The following is a 15731-nucleotide window of genomic DNA, read 5'->3' on the forward strand; positions in this document are numbered from 1 at the left end:
TGAGGCCTGGTTAATTTTAAGTCTAAACCTCAACCTTGTTGTTGTGCTCCTCAGCTGTTTTAGCTTTGTGTTATCCTGGAATGTTGTTTCCATTAAAGGTGGAACACGGTCTGCAACAGTGCTTAGGTAGGTTGTACGGTACACATAGATGTAGTGGAAGCATTGTCTTTGCCTTCTCATGGTGCCTCCTCGTCCCATGTGCCCCTGGTTAAGACACACACATATGCACCAGGCTCATCCGCAGGATGGAAAACAGCCCTATTCATTAGACTGTGAAAGGATTCATCAGACCAGACCACCTCTCAACATTGTTTCAATCTTCTAGCATTCACTTCTTTTCCTTATTACTGTGCATGATTACTGTTATTCACAAAAGACTAAACCTCTATTTGCTATTATATATTTATTGTTGCTGCTATCATCAGTCAGAGGGTATTCTGACCAGCTCTTGAGCTTCGGCAGCTTCAGTCATGTGATGTTGTTGTGTCTATACCATGTTTACAACATGCATTCACCACCTTCTCAACTCTGTTCTTTTTGAAACAATTAACCCATTATGAGCAGGGTCAAAGTCGCCAACGGGTCCATACCATCGGCCCACATGCTTACGCCTGATCTGCCATATGTGGGTCAGAATGTTCGGGTCAGAGGAAGTTTGCTGGCATCAGCTCACTGAACACGCTGAACATCACATCTGAAATGTAGTGAAGCCTCATGAGGGTGAGCATTAGCCGATGACATATTTATCACATTTAGGACAGTTTTTTAAGGAGAACACACATTCAAAAGGCAACAAACTAATAATCCTCAAAACCTATATTCTGGCTTAACCCTTGCATACTGTTTTTTGACAGCAACACTAATACCATAAACAGCTTAAAATATAAGGTTTTTACCTAAAGTGACCCAAAACATAGAAAAATAAAAACTGTTTTAAGAGTTTATACATGTAGAGGTGCTAGGTTTGCGTGTATTTCTTAATGGACAGTGGTGACAGTTCAAGGGGGACCTCAACACTACCATGAGAACTGTCTGTGTTCCCTCATTTTCCCACCACTGTCTCTGAGCAGGTTCCTGCAGAGACAGACACCTGCTGGTCTATGAGGGGTCATGGGGGACGCTTGAAAAAGTGAAATGGTAAAACAGCATAACAGTGATCATTTATGGTGAACAGAAGTCATCCAGAGATGAGAGGGTTCAGTGACACTGCCACAACATCTGCATCTGTAAGCACAAAACTTGTTACTAAAAAGTAACAAATTTAAAAGGCTGGATGGGGAGTTTATAACTTCATGACCATAAAGTGAAGGCATAACATAGAAGCAGTACATAAGGGTTAAACAAGTTGTATTGATTGGCTCATTTTTTGTATTGGCTTATTTTTTAAGGTACTGAAATTCAAAAGTCTCAAGGCCGGAAGTGAAGCCTCTGGTCAGGGGATTCTTGATATTGTCCATATGCATGTTAATATACGAAAGCAAAATGTATTTATTGAGAGTAAATGAGGAGATCCTGGATGAGGTGTGAGGGAATATTCAACAGGCCGAAGCTGACAGTGGTGTGGAAACAGATGTCTGTAGTGTATCCAACCAAGCTACTCTGGCTAGCATGTGGCCAACTATGTGGTCAACAATGGCCGTTTTTATGTGGAGAACATCAGAATTTAGACCAGATGGTTGCCGAAGTGTCGACCTTGAACCTCAATGTGGGTCTAGAGTCTAGGAGGACACACATTGGAGCATGGCCAAAAAACCACATCTGGGTGGAGGTGTAGACACTGGAGCAGACCTTTCTAGGGATGGTGAACAAGCCCCAAGGGAGACCAGGCAAACATGGACCGAATGCCTGTCCTGTCAGTCCACATTGTAGATGAGCTTGGACAGTCAGAGGAGTAGAGCCAACTGACATTCAGTAGTTTGGAACAGACCAGGGAGGCTAATTTTAATCCAGAGAACCACACAGAAGGTTCCCTATTAATATTCTATCTTGTTATCGATGACCAGACAGCTAATAGGATACATTTACATTTATGGAGTGAGCACAGGTTGGGTAACAAATGTACGAAAGGAATAAAAGCCAGTTAAAGTTGTCAGTGAGCAGCAGCCAACCCTGCCAGTGTTCACTCAACCAGAAGTTGAAGCAAATGCTGAGTGTTCCGTGGGTGGCGTGTTCTCTCTCAGTGAAGCTCAGCCTGTTTTTCAGTGTTTCACATTGAATGCTGACAAAGCTGAGGCCTTGTTTCACTCAGCTACTACGGCTAATCAGCTTATGAGCTCACCTGCTACCACACCACCAGGAACATTAGGTCAGAAATAGCTACAATGTGAATTTACACCTCAGATCAAAACAACAACAACTACATCCCAGGCCAAAGCACATGGAGACACAATGTCCCGTCCTGTTAATCCATTTGTGTTCAGGAACTCCTGTTTTTACAACAGATTATCCAGAAGTCAATCCTGAAGAGAGCGTGAAGTTTTGTAACAGAAAAACAACCATCTGTGCAGGCCAAGAACACTTTCATCAGTCAGTGAAAGGGATGTCCAATGTTATTTTTATTTTCAATCAGATTAATCACAAACTACACAGGGAGGATAATCCCTATAATTCCGATTCAAAAATGGTCCTAAGGAATTCCAGGTTTCCTCTTTGCGGTTGTGAGAATGAAAAGATCCATGACATTTATCCAGGCATTACATCATAATTTAAAGCCTCTGCTAACTCATGTTTAGAACTGAGATGCTTTTTGGAGCACGGAGCACTTCCCTGAAGCTACATACTCATTAGCTGTTGTTTTGTCTGTACTTGAACCCATCTGGTGATTCAGGAGGTACCCCCCCCCCACCCCCCACCCCCCCATGGTCCACTGTCACTCAGCTACAAGAACAGTGAGTTGCATCTGCATTAATTGCATTTAAAATGACCCTAATCCTAATGCACATATTGATTCTGACAATTTAATTTAATAGCCATCAAGCAAATCCTCCAAATTGTATCTCACCACCAGCTTGAAGACACATTGTCCCACCTCTGTGTCTTCTCCTATGTCACCAGTGGCTCCTGTGATGGATGTGTTTCGCAGCACTCTTTTTTCTGTTTGGTCTTGCTTTCAGTGTTTTCTCTAGTTATAATACTCACTTGTCCTGATTGTCCTGATTCCACCTTGTCTCCTTTCCGCCTACCTGCCATTTGGTCAGATTAGGCTGGTATTTAGCTGAGCTACTTTGGTTTTCAGATCTGGCCATTTGTTTTACTAGCCACTAAGTTCTGTCCTTTTGCCCCTGTGTCATGTTGGCTAATGTCAAAGCATCATGGGTTTGGTGCTCACTATATCCATAACTTTTAACGCTTTAAATTGATAATTCATAAATCCTGTTAGCATTCCATCTCTCTGGGAGGTTGCATCAAAGTCCCAACTTTGCCTTCGATCCTAATCATTCCAAGCAGAGGACAGCAGAAAAGATCATTTGGCTGAGGATCTTTCAAATGCTAGGAATCACAGATTCTTTGCCTCACAAAGAAAATGCTAAGTGAGGATCAAAGCTGACTGAAAAATGGTGACACAGTTGTGATGTTCAGCAAACTAGGTCCAGACCCATCAAGGCCTGATTCTTACATTCTTTCTAACCACTGTAGTTCAGGAAGAGAATTTTAATTTCATATTTTTGAGAAGTTGTTTTAACTAATTTAATTACACGTGATTTACTAAATGGCCTCTTTCGATTGTCCTATGAACAGTGACAAGGACACTCCTCAGGGACTCTCAAGGGCTCTGCAACCTGGCTAAACAACACAAACTTGGATCTCAATTACCTTTTATTTACACCAATGTCTGCAATGGCATTGACTCACAAAACATTCAGGAAATTGGTTGTTTTCTGGCTGTGGACGCTGTTGTTGGTTCACACACGGCAGAACATCCAGAACTCTCACATAAGCACAGATGACTTTGGCAAAACTTACACACACAGGCACCCAGTAAACAAATAGGTATAATCCAATAAAGCTATTAGCAGAATGTTAGGAGCAACAGGTTGTTCACATAACAAAGAGGAAATGAAACCTCTGAGCTCCACGTGTTCACACATAAAGTCATGCAACAGGGTGGATGTTCCAACAGAGTCTAGGTCACAACTGTGATGGAAAGGCTTCGATTGAACTCTGAACCTTAATCCAATCAGAGACAAAAACACATTCGAAGCAGGAAGAACATGCACTGAGTCCAAGTACATGATTGTGGTTGGTATGGGACCAGGTCTTAGTCATGGACACTACTAGATCAGCTGTTGCCAGTGGGCTCGTGACCTGACAGATTAAGCATTGAGTAATCCACCAGACAGATTATCCCTCAGAGAATACCATTAGTTTAACATGAGGGCTCATTTAGCCTCTGTTAGCTGCTAATAAGATGGACACTACAGCTACACTATCAGCTGATCAAAAGCAAAGTTTAAATATATGTGAGCCCTTTTAAAAGAATAAAAGCATGTGATGTAACTATTGCTGTATGTTCAAATGTCCCAATTTTTTGCTGCTCTCTATTAACTGGGCTTGTTAATAGCTAATAGCATTCAAACATCCATCAATCCACCCATGCATCCATCCATCCATCCATCCATCTATCCATCCATCCATGTATCCATGTATCCATGTATCCATGTATCCATCTATCCATCCATGTATCCATGTATCCATGTATCCATCTATCCATCCATGTATCCATGTATCCATGTATCCATGCATCCATCCATCCATTCATCCATCCATGCATCCATCCATCCATCCATCCATCCATCCATCCATCCATCCATCCATCCATCCATCCATCCATCCAGTAACAAACCCAACTCAGAAATGACCGCCAGAAGTTGTTGCTTTGAGGCTACTACTGAGCTAACGGTATTACTTTAGACCACTGGAACACTTTTCCAAAAAATCATTGGAGGCTAAAAGAATCAGTGGAGGCTAACGTTGCTCCCACAGGCAACAACATGTTGTCTGTGGGAGCAACTAATTATTGTGCACGCTATTGGACCAATAATTGCTAAATGAGTCATTAGCAATGTGCTATTGTTGCTGTTCTTGGTAACCGTGGACAAGAGGTGTTTTGACAGTTAGCTGATGTCCATGCTGGACATCCTTGTGTCACGCCATCTTCTAACAAGAGAAACAAAGAGCCCATTTTTCAGCCACAGTGAACAGGAAGTGACTTCACATGGTGACCGGGCGCTGACTGTTCTGATCTGACTCGTTCACATGTACATGTGAAGGGAACCAGGTCAGAATGTTCACATCCAGTAGTTAAATGGATCTAGTTTACACAAACACACACACACACACGTGCACGTACACAACTACATGCGCGTGCACACACACACCCAGACACACACGCTTTCTCTCTCTTTCTCTCTTGTAATTCTATCTCTGTGAGGACTTTCATAGACCTAATCCATTCCCTAGCCCCTAACCCAAAACCTATCACAACTAAACCCCTGAATGTTAAAACCAAGTCTGAACCCTCAAACACACCTTTAAAAGTGTGAGAACAAGAATGGGAATGCAGAAACACTCATAAACCTGGATGTCTTGCAATATTTAATGTCTCAATTTAAGAAGTCTGTCAGAACAAATGAACAAATGATAACAAGGTTGCGGGTTGTGTGGCCGTTATCAGCAGGTGGACGGTGATGTTTTGTTTCCCTTTGTCCATTGTTGTGTACGGATATTAACATACCAGACTAACACTGACTACTTCATGAGACCCTGGACTGTTTTTTTACCAGATTAAACTAAATGTTCCTCCATGCTAGATCAGTAATTTGCATCGGGCGTAATCTATTTCTAACATTTCATATGAAATCGTTCTATGAGATTCTTTTCGAGGCTCACGTGGTGTCGACTAGTGGTCTTCATGGATCATAAAATAGTGTTTAGACACCTGAGAAATAACCTTTTAGTGAGTGGATGGTGGAAGTTACCAAATAGCCTCTGATGAATGATCACAGACTGTGAACGTGCTATCGAAGACAATGGACGTCTTCGTGAACGAAGATGGTGTGTTGAATGATGTTGAATCTCTGCCTCCCTATTATTGTCCTAATCTCTGCCTTCCTACTGGACATCAAAAGTTAAAGACTGTAAAAACAGTATGTTGGAATGTTCTGTTCTCTAAAATTCTGCCTTCAGCTCTGATGGTTTCAGGCCGACTAGTATCGGCTGCGAAGACTTCATGAGACGTTCAGCCTATTTGAGGTGTCAAAGTGGCTCCATCCCTAACCATTTAAAGACCAGCTGTATCAGATCTGCTCGTGCTCACCGGGCCCTCGAAATGGACCGCCTGTCTCAGTCTCAACTGGTTTGGAATTCAGCAGGGACACACTGACCTGAATCTCCAACTTCATTATTCGCTGTGAGCCGGTTAGTCATCTGAGTGAGAACCTTCGTGCAGAGCAAAGCTGTCCGCTTTGACCAGGTGGTCACATGATTACATACCCCCCATTGCACACATAACACATGATGAGGAACAGTTGCCGTAAAAGGAGAGATGATGTAAGTTATACCCAGCAGTGACCCGGCAGAACCAGCTTCCTCACAAAGCCTTGTTGAGGCAAAGAAAATGGAGAAGTCCCCAGAAACAACATTTCACTGGAAACTAGACCAAATGTAAAGACAACTGAAAAGCAGAGGAGAGCAGCACACCTGTTACTGCCATTGTTCCACCTTTCCCCCCCCAGGATGATGATGATGAGGACGATGATGGGTAAACACTTTGGGTTTTTGTTGAGACCCCCACGTAAGCCTTCATATATAGAAACACTGAGCCTTCTGTTGAAACTGAACCTTTCGCTCAGTTCAGTTTGATTTTGCAATAACTGGGCTTCAGCAGTGGTCCCATCTGACGCCACATGAGCTCCAGCCACCCCGCCCACATTAGCCCCCACTTAGTTTTAGTTAGCCCCCAGCTTTCGTGTGGTTTGTTTGAATTTCTGTTGTCTCATCAGTGTGGAGGAATTTCTTTGCAGAACAACAAAGTCTCAATCAGCTTCAGACCCACGTAAATAAGATCCAGCTAACACCAGCAACAACGGTGGCTTTGTGGCAGGGCTGTTTTTCACACCTGCAGTCATTTAGAGCACCAGAGAAGTTCACTATTGTCTGAGGAACCGATCATTCGTGACCTGAATCAGCATCTCCAAGGTGGCCAGCAGCTCCTGCGTGATGTCTGACTGCTCTTTAATCTATGGCTTCCACGTTCTCACGCTAAACCTTAGTTGCAACACGTGAGCTGCATGTAGTGCGTGTCTTGGATGTCATGTGTGTCAAATGCCGTTGGATTAAAGGAACGGGACTTCAGCCAGGTGTACCCAAAGCTGGAGGGAACTGTGTCAGACAGGTGAGTAGCACAGTACGTGCTGCTGACCTCACCATGGAAATAAAGGAATCCCCCCCCCCATCCCCTCCTCCTCCCGGGGGGATACAACATGATGGAAGTCTCTGAATGTCTCCGGAAGTCTGAGAGAGTCAGTGGAGGTTTGTGGATATCACATGACCCCGACATGAACCTCTTCATTGTTCAGTTGTGTTTTTATACTTTCTGATGTTGCCTTTAAGCTTCTATAATCTTTGCTTTTCCACCGAGAAAATCAGGGTGCTTATCTCTACATGCAGTGAGTGTGTGTGTGTGCACGCGCACGAGTGTTTGTGTGTGCGTGTGTCTTGCAGGATTGTTCCTCCTCCTCCTGCTCCAGCTCCTCTATATAAACACACAGCAGAGAGACGAGCTGTGAATGACTGAACGACAGCAGAGAGAGACAGATCACTTGTTCGGCACACACTCTAAAAGCAACTCCAGAGCACACACACACTCACACACACACACACACACACACTCACACACACTCTGTACTCTCTGTACCTTTGTGTCGGTCCTGATGATGGACACGTACAGTCTTCCTTTCTGGATTTACCTATTCGTTTTGGCTTTTTTTTTGGGTGGTGCCATGAAGAAGATCCAAACTTTCCACATGAGCTCCATTCCCTCGTTGGTGGCGTGGCTGGGGGCCACAGTTCTGCTTGACCGGCTGTGGACACTCTGCCTGCCCACCACATTATTGCTGATGGGGCTGCTTGGCCTCAGCTTCTGCCTATGCACCTTCCTGAGGACGTCCATGACGCCCTCCTTGCTACCTGCTCATGGGAAAGCTGTCTTCATTACAGGTAAATACAAGCTTCAACCGCTCTGACATCAGCTGTGTTAAAGTTTCATAGTTCCAAAACTAAGTATGAAAAAAGTGAGCACTCAAGGTTTTGTGTGTGTGTGTGTGTGTGTGTGTGTGTGTGTGTGTGTGTGTGTGTGTGTGTGTGTGTGTGGGCGGGGGGGTGTTGGGTGAACTGTCCTGCTGACCTCTGTTTCATAGTAAGGAGATAATCTGCTGATTAGTGTGGCTGTTTGACAACAATGCACAAATCTTCAGTCTCCTCGTGAGATAGTGAGTGGAGGTTACATCACAGTTCAGCTCAAGAGCTGATTTATCTTTGATTTTTGTTTTTTTTTTAAACTTCAGCAGCACAAGATAAACCTGTACACAAGAATGGAGTCATCACCTGATATCAAGCAGTCAGATGGTCACAATGTCTGCATTTTTGAGGAGGTGTGGCCTCCAGGGTAATAATAGTATTTAATCAGTGGCCACCATGGTGGTCCCGGGTCATGTGGTTCCCGAGTCCAGTTAGAAACCCAATTAATCTGTGCTTGGCTTTTTAACACGATTTTTTCCCGTAATGATGAAGAAAGAAAAATTGATTGATGTCCTTTGTTCGCCTCACATGTGGTGCTTCCATGTTTGGCTGACTGTCACAGAAAGGCCTTTGATCCCTGATGTTGTTGCTTTGATCATGTCACACACACTCCATGTTTGTCTTTGTGTAGTGTGAACCTGGGACAAACCTTTGTTCCGTCAGAACAAGTTATAACGGGTTTCATAACACTCACACATATTTTTTTACATGAAGACTGCTGATTGAACATATTTTGCACAGTGTGTCTGTCAATCACACCTTCTTCACACTCTCCCCAATTCCATGATGGTTAATCCTTGGTTAATAACTGAGCTTAGGTGGGAAGAGTTTGGTGTTATCACATTCCACAACCGAGACACATCGTCAGTCTTGGAACAAGGCGTGTTCCTTTTCTTCTTCTTCTGCCTCTCGCTTACCACACAGGAAGAACGGCTTGTTTGCGCAGGGATGAAAGAAATGTAGGTCACACAAACACAGGTGGGAGGAACACCTCTGGGCGTTGCTGTCATGCCGTGGCCTCAAACTGAGCAAGTTAACTCCTCTGGACTCATCACCTGTTACTGCTGCTCACTGAGGCTTTCAGGGATGCGTCTCATCCATGATATGTTGATTGCTGATCAAGAACTGCCGTCTCAGCTCCTTGGTAGCGCTGCCAGAAGGGCCCCAATCAAATGGGTCCGGTTTGATACGTTTAAACACCAAACCAGCATCGATTGGGCTCTGGGCTGGTCATGAAATATTAAAATTTCAGCATGCTAAGCTAACAGCAGCTCTGCATACTGCAGTGGGATTCAGCTAAACTCATGCTAGATCAGAGTTTTAAGATCTTGGTGGTGAGACGGACTTTTACCCAACACAACCACAGCAGTGCTCAGTCTCCCACCTACAAAGAACAAGTTTAATCTGTTTTTATTCTCTGATAAGTGGGAAACAGTACTGGGAGTTTACCTTATCTGCTTGTGGTCACTTCAGTTGAACTTTTGGAAATGACGGTAAACGGCGTCTGCAAGCCACAGCTGCATCTGATGCTGATGCCATTTCCTACTCTCGGTTCCAAAAAAGTATAAGCAGCAGTTAGGGGTGAGCAAATGTGTAAGACTGCCTTTAATACATGTGCGTGACCGACAAATTGTATCCAGCTTTATTTATGAGTCCTCTATTACACCCTAGAAACCCAGATCCTGAACCCCCACCAAACACGCACCCATGGCAGGAAGAACTCCCTTAATCAGGAAGAAACCTTGAACAGGACAGCGCTCATCAGGGGGGCATCTGGTTACCGTGTGTAATCACTTGGCTGAAGGGCCAGGGGTCAGATAAAGATTATCATGGTGGCAACACCAGTAGCCATGACAGAAACCAACTCCTCATAACTACGATTCGGATTCCAACTTTATTTTAGCGCACAACTTTTAAAGACACACACCTTTTTCTGAATTCTGTTGCTCACTGACTCCTTCCCAACATTCATTAAAGAACCATTATATCCCCAACCTTTCTCCACATTAAACACCGCTTCACACTCTACAGAAGCTTCCAGGAACTTCAGTGAGTGTCATTTCTCATGCTTGTCCTGAAACAGCAGCACCAGACCTCGGAATGTTCCCGGCTCTGCCTCCACTAGAGCGATCTGTCATCGGCAGACCAATCGGAACCATGACAGATGTTATCAGACATTCCTGTGGAGAGGTAAACAGATAATGATCTGCTGCTCAACATGAACAGCACAAAGACTGTGACTGTTGGTTGTTAGGAAAAAAACAAGAGAAAATGTTGCCATGCCAACTTCCTGTTAGCACGTATACTACAAACGGCAAGGTTTATTTCTGCACGAGCAACGTTTACATCTTGTGTAGCTGCACAAATATACAATGTCGAAAACATGAAATGGACCACCCAGTTTGTGCAATTTTTTTTGTATGTTTTTTAGTTTTTATGGATTTGGATGAAGAGTCCCAGAGAAACACTTTGAATTTTGTTTTAACGACAAACCTTCTTCCATTGAGCTCAATCATCCCTCTATAATCTGCGCTTTTTACATCATCTGATCTCAGTGTGGGTCTCCATGAGGGTTAGGGCTTCCACCATAAGCGTGCATGATCTGACCTTCAGATGTATCTGGACCGGTCCACATTTATTTCTTTATCTTGGGGGCCTGTCAGAGTCGTGGCCCCGGAGCCCATTGGAGCTGCGGCTTTGTTACATAATGTTGAGTTAGTCTCCTGCAGCGCTAATACAGCCGCATCGGAGCTATAATGATCTGTTTGTTCGAGGGGTGTTCCTGAGAGCTTGCCTTTCAGACAGAACCCCCCTTAGAGGGCCCTGACAGCTGGGTGGACCAACCTCGTTTCTGTCAACCCATTTGAAACCTGAGGCCACATCAGCCACCATCAAGAGAGGTCAGAAGTGAGCGGGATGAAGAATGTGAGACAGTGTGAGGTCCTCAGACTTCAGACTTGGATCTTTTGAACACACGTCAACAGCAACAGAAGAATCCTCACACTTTTATTCATGTCCTCCCGGACCGAACCAGCAGGCCAGATGGTTTTGAACTGATCAAGTCCGGTGAAAACATGACACCACATGAATCAGGTTATACTCGTGTTCCTGGGGCTTATTTCTGGAACCAGCATTCACTCCAGCTCTGGAAAACCTCCAACAGCCTGTACGCCAACGCCTCAACACTCCAGCTGAGCTTTTTCAGAACTCACTGCACAAAAGTACAAACAGAACTGTGAGTGCTGCCACAGATCAGGTTGAAGGTGCAGAGATTTCTGGGAAGAGGGGAGAGCCATGTGGTAAGTGTCACGTCTCTTCTGACACATGCCGACAGACACGGGAGAAGCTGCAGCTGGACTGAAGCTGCTTCGGTTTGTTCATTAAAGAAACTGTCAAGGTTCTGTTGCATCAGTGTGTTGTTGGCTGTGCGCGTGGTGATGTCACAGCCATGACTGACGTCGAGATCTACCTCCGCAGGTTGTGATTCTGGCTTTGGGAAGGCCACAGCACAACATCTGGATGCTCTGGGCTTTGAAGTTTTTGCTACAGTGCTGGACCTGTCAGGAGTCGGAGCCCTAGACCTTCAGAGGACCTGCTCCCCACGCCTAACACTCCTACAGGTGGACATCACCCAACCACAACAGGTTCAACAGGCGCTGCTGGACACCAAGGCCAAACTGGGCATGAATGGTACGTGTGTGTAGAGAGTGTTTGAATATGTTTGAGTGAGACTGCATTTATTTAAAGATGGATGCCTCCAACACCTACGTCAGCACATTGATATACAATGTGCGCATGGTACCATCACTAAAACTGTTGTTTATACTCTGCGTGTGTGTGTGTGTGTGTGTGTGCGTGTGTGTGTGTGCGTGCGTGTGTGTGTGTGTGTGTGCGTGCGTGCGTGCGTGTGTGTGTGTATGCGTGCGTGTGCGTGTGTGCCAGGTCTTTGGGCTTTGGTGAATAATGCAGGCGTGTGCGTGAACTTTGGTGACGCTGAACTATCTCTGATGTCCAACTATCGGGGCTGCATGGAGGTCAACTTCTTTGGAACACTGAGCATCACCAAGAGTTTCCTGCCGCTGCTGAGACACTCGAGAGGACGTATTGTCACCATCTCCAGCCCTGCTGGTCCGTGCACAGTGACCACACACATATGTTAGACTTCTATCACTGTGGACTGTCACTGATGTAATGCAGTTCCCAGATCCTGCCCTTAACTTTAACCAAAACCCAATTTTAACCTTAGAACCAAGTCTTAACCAAGCTGTGAAGAGAAGCCAAAATTTCCTCTCTTCTGTATTCTACTCCTCACTGTGTTGCATATACAGGAACACACACACACACACAAACAGATGCTGTCATAAATCTCATTTGAATGTTCCAGACCAAGTGAAGAACAGATTTTTGGATGAGTCCAAGGAAAAGAGCTCTGGTCTCTGAGATTCAGCTGAACTGCAGAACATCGATCCAGCAAACCGTATCCAAACGTTCTGCTCCCCTGCAGAACTCCCCTCGGACCTCCTCAAACAAGCAGAGTTGTACCCGAGTTAAACCTAATACTGAGAATAGTGAAAGCACTACTGGGGGAGGAACAGTTCAGCCACGTCACTGATGGCACAGAAGATGTAAGAGAAAGATAGTAAATGATGACTTGTAGGTGTTAAAGAAACACTCACTGTAGAGCTTGAGATTTAGGAGGGACATCATTGAAAAGGAGGGTTAAAATGGATGGAGAGAGGAAGAGATATGACCAAATTATTTGCATGCAATGTAAACAGAAGTAAGGAAACTTCTGTTTGGGATGGCAGAATGTTTAAATCTGTCCTGGTCCTGATTTCCATGAAACAATCTCCATGTGCTGCCCTGACCACATCCTCATGATGCTTAAGTCATCATGTCTGACCATGATGATATGTGTCTGTCTTCAGGTGATCAGCCATTCCCATGCCTGGCAGCATACGGAGCTTCGAAAGCAGCTCTCAACCTTTTCATTAACACCCTGAGACATGAGCTGAGACCCTGGGGGGTCTACGTGTCCACAATCCTGCCATCTTCCTATAAGACAGGTAACTCTTACAACTCAAGGTAAAAAGTAACAGACTATAAGCATGAATCTTTACAATCTGCACATGATGTCTGTCAGAACACAACACAAATGTATCTTTTCTGTGCCCAACAGATGCACCTGCACACTGAACTTGTTTTTAGCCTGATGACTTTTGAGATGTTAACAAACTTATGCACGCAAATAGTCAATAAATGAATCGATCAACACGAACAGAAGTTATACATACAACAAAGAAATGCTTACTCCGCTCGATCAGTGGATCAGTGGATGTGATATTAGCATGCTAACAAACCTTACAACCGGGATCATGAAAAAAATCAGCCGTTTCACGTAAAATCAATATGCTGTACTCTGTGATTCTGTAATTCAGCGATGCAACATCTCCCTCTAACCTTCTTGTAACCCTACTAACCCTCCTGTTATCAATGTACCCCTCCTGCAACCAACTTACCCCTCCTGCATCCAAGTAGCTCTTCCTGTAACCAACTAACCCCTTCTGTATCCAATTTACCCCTCCTGTCACCAACTAACACCTCATTTAACCAACTTACCCCTCCTGTAACCAACTAACCCCTCCTGTAACCAACTCACCCCTCCTGTCACCAACTAACACCTCATATAACCAACTAACCCCTCCTGTAGCTAACTAACCCCTCATATAACCAACTAACCCCTCCTGTCACCAACTAACCCCTCATATAACCAACTTACCCCTCCTGTAACTAACTAACCCTTCCTGTAACTAACTAACCCCTCATATAACCAACTAACCCCTCCTGTAACTAACTAACCCCTCATATAACCAACTTACCCTTCCTGTAACTAATTAACCCCTCATATAACCAACTAACCCCTCCTGTAACTAACTAACCCCTCATATAACCAACTAACCCCTCCTGTCACCAATTAACCCCTCATATAACCAACTTACCCCTCCTGTAGCTAACTAACCCCTCATATAACCAACTAACCCCTCCTGTCACCAACTAAACCCTCATATAACCAACTTACCCCTCCTGTAACTAACTAACCCCTCATATAACCAACTTACCCCTCCTGTAGCTAACTAACCCCTCATATAACCAACTAACCCCTCCTGTCACCAACTAAACCCTCATATAACCAACTTACCCCTCCTGTAACTAACTAACTAACCCTTCCTGTAACTAACTAACCCCTGGGTTTCCGTCAAATGGAAAATAACTGAAGTCAATCTTTTAAACAAACCAATAACTAAAGTTGGTGGTTAACTGTGTCTGTTGTGGCCGCTGCAGGTCAGTCCAGTAACCAGTCGTACTGGGAGCAGCAGCATCAGCAGCTTCTGCAGAGTCTCCCCATGACCCTGCTGGAGGACTACGGCGAGGACTACGTGACTGAGACCAAGGAGCTCTTCCAGAACTTTGCCAGCCAAGCCAACCCTGACCTTAGCCCTGTGGTCCACGCCATTGTCCAGGCACTGCTGTCCCCGCAGCCGCAGTCACACTACTTCGCAGGTCCTGGAGTCGGCCTCATGTATTTCCTTTACAGCTACTGTCCCTTCAGCCTCAACAACCGCTTCCTCCAGAAAATATTCATGAAGAAGAAACTGATGCCGCGTGCTCTCAGGGAGCACTCAGGATCCGACCTGGACCTCAGCCTTAATAACAACAACGAGGAGAAACTTAAGTAGAGCCTAGAACCACCCATGAACCAGCCTGGTAGTTGAGGACCGTACCTGTAACCCACTCGTAAAGCTGTTTTGGTTTTTTGATTTGAATTCTTTTCGGTATTGAGGATTGTAATTCAGGATTGTAAGGAGGCACCAAAATACTTTCAGATTCTGTGCTGTCTGGACTCGCTATGGCCGCCACAGAGCCGTCCTCACCTCCCTGTAGCCAGCGAGCACACCGGCAGGACAGGGGTGGGGCCTGGTACAGACGGATCAGAAGGATCGATGACATCACAGGAAGGATGAGGACATCAAAGGCGGTAGAGCGAAGATGGCAAGAATGAGAAACAGGTTGGACCTGAAGATCCAACCGCACCGAAGCCCTCCGGCTTCGTTTAGGTCACTTACAAACCCTTCCATCAAGTCACAGGTTGATTCTGCTTTTCTCATGTAAAATGTTACCAGTTCCTTCGTGTACAGCTGGGCGTGGATGACTGGACACAAACGTAGCTTGTATGTTTTTATTTACATGGGACTCTACCTGGACACTGCTCCATGTTTCTGTACCGGGCCACGCTTTGTTTTCGTCCATCAAATGGCAGGACATGTGTGACATTTTGTCCCGATGAACAATTGACTGTGAATTTTATACTGTTGAATTTATGTGAATAGTTCAAACTTAAATCGGAATAAAGTCAATAAATCTTGACGAAGAGA

General features: G+C 44.8%; 1 protein-coding gene across 4 annotated transcripts; it reads left to right on the forward strand.

Moving 5' to 3' along the window:
* The first annotated feature begins 7759 nt into the window (after positions 1–7759).
* On the forward strand, positions 7760–15731 carry hsd11b2 (hydroxysteroid (11-beta) dehydrogenase 2). 4 transcript variants are annotated; one of them, XM_003978354.3, is made up of 5 exons: positions 7763–8217; positions 11776–11988; positions 12241–12426; positions 13227–13364; positions 14641–15731. In XM_003978354.3, the coding sequence occupies exons 1-5, from the start codon at positions 7788–7790 to the stop codon at positions 15033–15035; spliced, it is 1362 nt and encodes a 453-aa protein (XP_003978403.2). In that variant the 5' UTR covers positions 7763–7787; the 3' UTR covers positions 15036–15731. The 4 variants fall into 4 exon arrangements, with proteins under 4 accessions (XP_029702217.1, XP_003978403.2, XP_029702220.1 ...); XM_029846360.1 differs by lacking the exon at positions 7763–8217 and adding an exon at positions 11567–11695; XM_029846357.1 differs by lacking the exon at positions 12241–12426 and having other exon boundaries at positions 7760–8217.

This window comes from Takifugu rubripes, chromosome 13, assembly GCF_901000725.2.
Source record: "Takifugu rubripes chromosome 13, fTakRub1.2, whole genome shotgun sequence".
In the NCBI taxonomy this organism is placed as follows: domain Eukaryota; kingdom Metazoa; phylum Chordata; class Actinopteri; order Tetraodontiformes; family Tetraodontidae; genus Takifugu; species Takifugu rubripes.